Source organism: Cryptomeria japonica, chromosome 4, assembly GCF_030272615.1.
Source record: "Cryptomeria japonica chromosome 4, Sugi_1.0, whole genome shotgun sequence".
NCBI lineage: Eukaryota > Viridiplantae > Streptophyta > Pinopsida > Cupressales > Cupressaceae > Cryptomeria > Cryptomeria japonica.
In genome coordinates this window covers 22588972-22597804 of record NC_081408.1, presented here as the reverse complement: position 1 = coordinate 22597804, position 8833 = coordinate 22588972, and the positions used below count along the sequence as shown (strand labels likewise).

The following is an 8833-nucleotide window of genomic DNA, read 5'->3' as shown; positions in this document are numbered from 1 at the left end:
GTCATCTAACCAATGAAATATTTTGCATGGTTATTCATTCAATAAAACATGTTTGTAAGATCAAAGCAATGAACGGATCATCGTCATAAGAGATCTATTTATACAACATGGATTAAGATCAGAAATACACATGTAGCATGATAGAAAGGAAGATATAGAGATATATGAAGCAAGACATGTGAAAGCACTAAGTGTTATGACTATTACAGAGACACAGAGGTCACCGAGAAGGATTTCAGAGGACAGTCAAAGAACAGAGTAAACAGAAGGGTTTACCGAGTTACTATATGGGTTACCGAGGTATGCTATAAGCAAGGTAATCTATTCTAAGCACATAGAATCTACTATAACATTCCAGATGTAAAGTTGCAAATATTTGTAATGATTTATTGTAATATTTTGAAGTTGTAAGAGAAACCTTTAACAGGGTAAAAGAGTCTAATAAGTCTGTAAATTGTAAAGCCTCTAACCAGGTGCAACATTTAGAATAAGTGTTGTAAAATCCTTTAGCAAGGTAGATCTAACAAATCTTGTTACTCCTAATAGGGTAAGCTATCAGAAATAGCTAAACATGTAGCTCTAACCGAGCACACTTTATTATTGCAGTAGTGAAGTTGTGGGTACCATCCCCACCGCAGTTTTTCTCTCTAACCAAGAGTTTCTGCGTAACCAAAATATATGTGTTATGGAGTGAATCATGTATGACTGTTATCTATTTGTTTTAGCTTTATATTATGTTACTGCACTATTCGGTTTATGCATTATAGTAAAGTTATTATTAAAGAAAAGTTTTGAAGTACTGATTCACCCCTCCCCTCTCAATACATTAGCTTTCCATATTGGGCCTAACATGATCACCCAAAATTGCCTCAAGCTATCATTTAAAAAAAGAAGCATCATTAAAAAAAAAGAAGCATCCATATTAATGTTAAAATACATAATACAAGACATTCAATCATATTGTCTTCCTCCTTATAAAAGGGGCCTATCAAAACTGTTATGTCATAAAGCGAAATGTCTTCCTTAAGCCTATATCAAAATACGTAGTTAATATTCTTATATACTTTCATGCTATTAAATAATCTTAAAGTGATGACAAAATTACAATATTATCACCTCATCGTTTGTTGTAGGTTCTTGATTCATATCTTCAGGTTTAGCATCCCAAGTAGACAAGCGTTGAGAAGCTCTTTCCACCTACAATTTTTCCAAGTCCAAAATAATTTTAAAAACTTACCAAAAATTAAGAACAATTTGTTTGTAATTTATTTATGCATGCACAAGATATAATAGAAATGTATAGTGCAAAAACATTTAAATTATTAAAAAATTATAAATTTATACGTTATTCTATAGTTTATATATCATTTAATAAAGAAAAATAGAATTTGAAAATTACAGATATAAAGTGGGTTTTATGAAAGGGTTTTAATACCTTTTACAAATATTTATATAAATATAGTATTGAAGCTTAATAACTGATAGATAAATAATTATATAAGCTAATAATATGAGGATTTTAAATTAATAACAAACTCAAAATAATAATATAGATTCACTTAATATAATAGAAGTCATAAACATTGAGCTAGTCAAAATGCTTGAAGTCATAGAGCTTTAGAAAATGATGAATTCAAGAATTAATTTTGTCTATTGAATCATTCAAGTGAGATTGTTTCTTTATCATTCTTCCTTTGTTGAGAACTAACCCTAGATTATAAGATATCTCTGATGGTATGATGAAAGAATAAGACTCTAGTCAACTACTAAGAGGGGGGGTGAATCACTAGATAGAAAAACTAATACCAACTTCACCAATCTCAAAATCAATCTCTCAAAGTAAACTTAGAACTATCAATGCAAATATCACTGTCAAGATAAAAACCCTCAAGATAAACCACTTGACTGTTACAAAAAATTAACAGTAAACAACTTCAAACTCATAAACATCAAAATGCTTTTATTGATATAAGTAAAACTTCATTTCACAATGCTTTTGGTTATCATGATTTATCAAAGTGGATTAAGTAGGTAAGCAAATCAACCATAAGAACATAACCACAAAAACATTCACCACTTGACACAATATTTTTGATGTGGAAACCCAAATGGGAAAAACCACGGTGAGATGAGACTCACAAGATAACTATCTGAACTCTTCTGAAGTTTGCCCTATTAGGAGCCTAGCTTGTCAAAGCTTTACAAAAGTCCTGTTAAGAACATATCCTGTTAGGGACCACCCGGTTAATGGATTGACTATAATGACTTGTTAGAAGCAATAACCTGTAAGGAGTAACCTTGGTAGAGGATTTGAAATCTAAGATAATGGATCACCTAGTTAGAGGATTTGAATACCACCAAGCTTGTTAGAGCTTACCCGGTTAGGGGATTTCAATCTACTGTAATTGTTAGAACACAACATGAGTTTGCTGATCTATTTGAATATCACTACACTTGCTTGTTCAGATCCTTTTCAGGCTCCTATTTGCCTTTACTCAAACTGCAGATACATCATCCAATTTGGCAACCACACACTCAACTAAAACTTTGCCAACTCTGAAACTAAACAACTCATCGACCTTATAAACAAATCAATTAGGTCGGTAACACAACAAAAAACTAATTCTCTCATAGAGATTACAAACAAGTCGGTTCAAGTATGACCATTGGATTGCATAGCAATCTCTGCACATCAATCAAAAAAACCTCGATCACTCCTTGATCACCACTTCATCGAACTCAGTAGCTCATCACATGCTTTGTATTACATGAAATATACTTTCTCATTCCCTAGACAAAAACCATTTCATCAACGTGCCAAAATCACTATGAAAATCTCTTCATACAATAATCATACATGTCATAATCATTACCACTCATCATCAAATCATAAACCAATATAACCAATCACCAAACTTAATCGGTTAGGGTTTATCAAATCAATAGGTAGGGTTTACCAGTTCAATAGGTAGGGTTTACCAGTTCAACTCTCCAATACATAGCAATACTGCTTCACTCCACAAATTCTTCCTACCGGTTACAAAACATCATTACAACAATATCATTACTGGTTCATTGATAGCAATGACAACAACATATCATTAATGCAATCTTCATGCAAATTCCAACAATCTCCCCCTTTGGAATTGATGGAAATACAAATATCAATACCATTGATTGCTATGATTGTGAGTAGGATTCCTGGTTTACATTACTTAGTATTCACCTTGTCTTCAGCTTGTCTTCCTTCTCTCTGTCAATCATACAAATCACATAGTTCTTGTCCCCCTTTGACAACAATGCTAAATTGAAAGTAAAATATGCAATGTCAAATTTCACTGTTCAACATCAACAACCTGCAACTTGATGCGCCCCCTGTGGAATAACTCCACTTCTACACCAATCATGCTATAAAATTCTACAAGTAGCTCTAGGACTGATGTAATCTACATCATGCTCAACTGACCTCATGAAGGGGTACAACCCCTAGCTGACTTCTAAGATACTCAAAACTAGTCTTAGGTAGAGGTTTAGTAAAGATATCTGCAAGCTGGTCCTTGGTAGAAACATGTTCCAAGATCACATCTTTACTCTGCACTTTTTCCCTTAAGAAATGATACTTCAATTCAATATGCTTGGTTCATAAGTGCAAAACAGGATTCTTGGAAATATTTATGGGATTTGTATTATAACATAAGATCTTTACAGGTTCTAAAATATTCATCTTAAAACCTTCCAAAATGTGCCTCATCTAGATAGCCTGGGTACAATTCATGTAAGCTACAACATACTCAGCTTCAATAGTAGATTGTGATGTACAACTCTGCTTCTTACTACTCCATGAAACAAGTCTTCCTCTAAGAAAAAATGCTCCACTAGTTGTGATTTTCCTATCATGAACATTTCCTACCCAATCTACATCTATGTACACCTTCAAGTCAAAATTTCCTCCATATGGATACCATAATCCATAGTCAACACTACCTTTCAAATATCTAAAAATCCTCTTGGTTGCTATCAAATGTGTTTCCTTAGGATTCTTCTAGAATCTAGCAACTAGGCCAATTGCATGAGCTATTCCAGTCTGCTATGAACAACATAGTGCGTTTTTCCAATCATTGACCTGTATTCCTTCTTATCAATAGATGTGGATTCATCTTCGTTAGACAACTTACAACCTGTAACCATTGGTGTCCCAACTGGTTTACAGTCACTCATACCAAATATCTTCAAGACCTCTTTCACATACTTAGACTGTGTGATGAAAATACTATTCTCCATTTGTTGTATTTGCAAGCCTATGCATTTTTTATTTCACCCACTAGAGACATTTCAAACTCATTTTTCATTACATCTACAAAATCATTGCTCTTGTCATCATTACCTCCAAATATGATATCATCTACAAATACTTCACTCACCAGTATTTTATCTCCTTCAGATTTGAGATATATGTTGCTATCTTCATTGGTTCTCAGAAAACCTATCTCCATCAAATGTCTATGAAGCCTTTCATACCATTCTCTCGGTGTCTACTTTAATCTATATAAAGCCTTATAAAATATGCATACCATGTCTTTCTCAACAATCAAAGCATAACCATCTGGCTGCTCAATGCATACTTCTTCCAGTATCCCATTCAAAAATGTTGACTTAACATCCATCTAGTATACCTTGAATTTCTTATGTGTTGCAAATGCAAGTAAAGTTCTGACACCTTCCAGTCTTGCCACTGGTGCAAAAGTCTTACCATATTCTTCTCCTTCCTCTTGCGCATAACCTTTGCAAACCAAACTAGCTTTGTTGCGAACTACAACACCATCTTCATTCAACTTGTTCCCGAATACCCACTTAGTACCCATTACATTTTTATTTACCGATTGGGTTACTAGGGTCCATGTGTTGTTCTTCTCAATTTTATCTAGTTCCTCCTCCATAGCTTTAACCCAATGATCATCACCAAAAGCTTCCTTAGCAGTTCTTGGTTCAATGGTGGAGATCATGCAAGAATTCTCTCTAATTCTTCTTTTGGTTAGTACTCTAACATCCTTATCTCCAATAATCTGCTCAGGATTGTGATTGAGTTTCACATATCTCAGAATAACATGATCATTATCTTCAGGTTCATCTTCTTCATTATCATCATCTTCTTTTGAATTTATTTTTTCCAGTTTGAACTAGCGCATCAATATCTGCTTTACCAGTTTCAGGTTTCACAGTTTATGGTTCCAAAAACAAAATGCAAGGATCTTCATCCTTTTTCTCCAAACTGGGTTCCTCTTAGACTTTAGGATAATCATCCACTCGAACATCAACACCCTCAATAATTATTTGTGTGTGGTTGTTAAAATAATTGTAGGCCTTACTCTTAGTGGAATAACTAAGAAATATACCTTCATCACTTTTAGCCTCAAATTTGCTAACATAATCACCTCTCTTAGTAAAAAATTTGCTACCAAATATCTTGAAATAACTAACATTAGGTGATCTTCCATACCAGTATTCATAAGGAGTCTTGTCCTTACCTCTCTTTACCATAATCTAGTTCATAGTGTAGATAGTTGTGCTGATAGCTTCCCTCCGAAGCATTTTCAGTACACCTCCTTGTATCAATATTGTCCTAGCAACTTCAACAACTGAATGATTGTTTCTCTCTGTGATACCATTCTGTTGTGGTTTCCTCGGTGCAGAAAGCCGTTGTTTGATACAATTTTCTTCACAATATCTAGTGAATTCCTCAAAAGTAAATTCACCACCTTGATCAGTCCTCAAACACTTTATCTTCTTACCACTCTCCTTCTTAGCCAAGACTCTAAATGCCTTGAACTTACTAAATGCTTCAGTCTTATCCTTCAAGAATGTGACCCACATCATCCGTGAGCAATCATTAGTGAAGATCATAAAATATTTGTCACCTTGAATACTTTTTGTCCTTATTGGTCCACAAAGATCCGTATGAACCAAATCTAACAGATGTTTCGCTGAAAAATATTTTCTCTTGAAAGTTGAGGATGTCATCTTTCCCAACTGACATTCCTTACATAGAACATTAACCAGTTTATCCAACTAAGGCAAACCTCTCACTGCCTTGGACTTACTCACTTTAACAATGTTATCAAAGTTTATATGACAAAATCTCCTATGCCAAAGCCAACTATCATCTATCTTTGCAATTAAACAGTTGCTGACTTTAGGATTAAGGTGAAATAGGTTACCTTTAGTTTGCTTCCTAGTTGCAATCAATTCACCTTTTCTCCCATATATTTTGCACATACCATTCTTAAACTCCAATGGGTATCCTCTTGTCATTGAGTTGTGCCACACTCAAAAAATTGTTCTTTAAACCTTCAACCCAGTAGACATCATCTGCACTGCTCTTTCCATTAAGAGAAATAGTTACCTTACCTTTAACCATGTAGGGTGAGTCATTACCAAATCTTACAACTCCACCATCAAATTCCTTCAAATAAATAAATTTGCTTCGGTCACTAATCATGTGATGTGAACAACCACTATTAATGATCCAATCATTAGAGTTATCCATTCGAGATACTAACGCCTTCTAATTAGATATGTCCTCTTTAATGTTACAAACACAATATCCTCATTAACCTCACCATTATATTCCTCATCAATGATACCATCATCAACAACAATAAGACAATTTATTTTTCCTTTACTCTTATACTTCTTGAATTTCTCTCATTTGTGCTCATTATAACCATTAGGACAGTTAACAGCTATGTGTTCGATCTTGTTGCATGCAAAACATTTCAAAGGTAATTTACCTCTATATTTGTGAGTACCTCTGGGCAACCGCTTGGCCAACAATGCTTCAAGCTCAACTAAATTGTCTTCATCATCAGCTTCTCTGGTGGATCTAGATTCATAACTGTGACTGACATCTCTAATTTTCCTCAAAGATGGGTTAGAAACAAAATCTCTAAATGCAGACTCAGATTTTTGTACACTACCATCATAACAATTTAATTCAAAAGTAGTAAGCTTTCCAATGATGGAGTCAAGGGCTACCTTAGTTTTGTCAATAGAATTTAGCTCTTGAATGGTTGCAACTCAGATAGCATAGACTGGTAGCAGGGTTCTCAGTACCTTACTGATCACTGTGGCATCTTCCACTTTACCTCTCGCACTCTTATTTTCACCGACTATCTCTTTTATTCTTTGACCATACTAGTGGATATTTTCACCTTCAGCCATCCGCATGTCATCAAAATTTCCTCTTATACTCTCTTCTTTAGCAATATTAACATGTTCATCACCACTATAAATCTCTTCAAGTTTTTCCATACATCATATGCAGTCTCTAGACCATGAACATCTACATACTTTGCATCAGACAAAGAACTGATAATAGCCTCTAATGCTTGATTGTTTTCTTGTTTCTCTTTCTTCTGACCATCAGTCATAGTCCCACTAGGTGCAACATATTGAGTAACAACATTTTCCCAGTATTGATTTCCTAGACTCTTGATATAAATTGTCATTCTATCACTCCATATCCTATAGTTCTCTCTATTAAACTTTAGACCTTCCTTCTTCATCATGATCTGCAAGATATTTACCTCAAGCTGTTAAGATTAGACCTTAGATGACCTGATAAGCTCTGATACCAATTGATGGTATGATGAAAGAATAAGAATCCAATCAACTACTGAGAGGGGGGTGTGAATCAGTAGATAGAAAAACTGATACTAGCTTCACCAATCTCAAAATCAATCTCTCAAAGTAAACTTAGAACTATCAATGCAAATATCATTGTCAAGATAAAAACCCTCAAGATAAACCGATTGAATGTTACAACAAATTAATAGTAAACAACTTAAAAATAATAAAAATCAAAATGCTTTTACTGACATAAGTAAAAATTCATTTCACAATGCTTTCGGTTATCATGATTTATCAAAGTGTATTAAGTAGTTATGCAAATGAACCATAAGAACATAACCACAAAAGCATTCACCACTTGACACAATATTTTGACGTGGAAACCCAAATGGGAAAAACTGCGGTGAGATGACACTCACAAGATAACTATCTGAACTCTTTTGAAGTTTGCCCTGTTAGGAGCCTAGCCTGTTAAAGGTTTACAAAAGTCATGTTAAGAACATATCTGGTTAGGGACCACCCGGTTAAGGGATTGACTATAATGGCTTGTTAGAAGCAATACCTAGTAAGGAGTAACCTTGGTAGAGGATGTGAAATCCAAGCTACTAGATCACCTGGTTAGAGGATTTGAATAGCACCAAGCTTGTTAGAGCTTACCTGATTAGGGGATTTCAATCTGCTATAATTCTTAGAAAACAACAAGAGTTTTTTGATCTGTTTGAATAGCACTACACTTGCTTTTTCAAATCCTTTTCATGCTCCTATCCACTTTTACTCAAACTGTAGATACATCATCCGGTTCGGCAACCACAAACTCAAATAAAACTTTGCCAACTTTGAAAATAAACAACTCATTGACCTTATAAACAAATAAATTAGGTCAGTAACACAACAAGAACCTAATTCTCTCATATAGATTACAAACAAGTCGGTTCAAGTATGACCATTGGATTACATAGCAATCTCTACACATCAATCAAGAAAACCTTGATCGCTCCTTGATCACCACTTCATCGAACTCAGTAACTCATCACATGATTTGTATTACATGCAATATACTTGCTCATTCGCTAGACAGAAACCATTTCATGAACATGCCAACATCACTTTGAAACTCTCTTTATACAATAATCATATGTGGCATAATCATTATCTCTCATCATCAGATCATAAACCAATATAACCAATCACCAAACTTAATCAGTTA

At 34.2% G+C, this 8833-nt stretch overlaps 1 protein-coding gene across 1 annotated transcript in view; it reads right to left on the bottom strand.

Annotated features, from left to right (window-relative positions):
- Positions 1–923: 923 nt before the first annotated feature.
- Positions 924–8833, bottom strand: part of LOC131030857 (protein DETOXIFICATION 40) — a 106555-nt gene continuing 98645 nt past the window's right edge. Inside the window, 1 exon segment of the mRNA XM_059218616.1 lies at positions 924–1197. Within this exon segment, the coding sequence (XP_059074599.1) occupies positions 1102–1197 (96 nt within the window). The 3' untranslated portion in view covers positions 924–1101.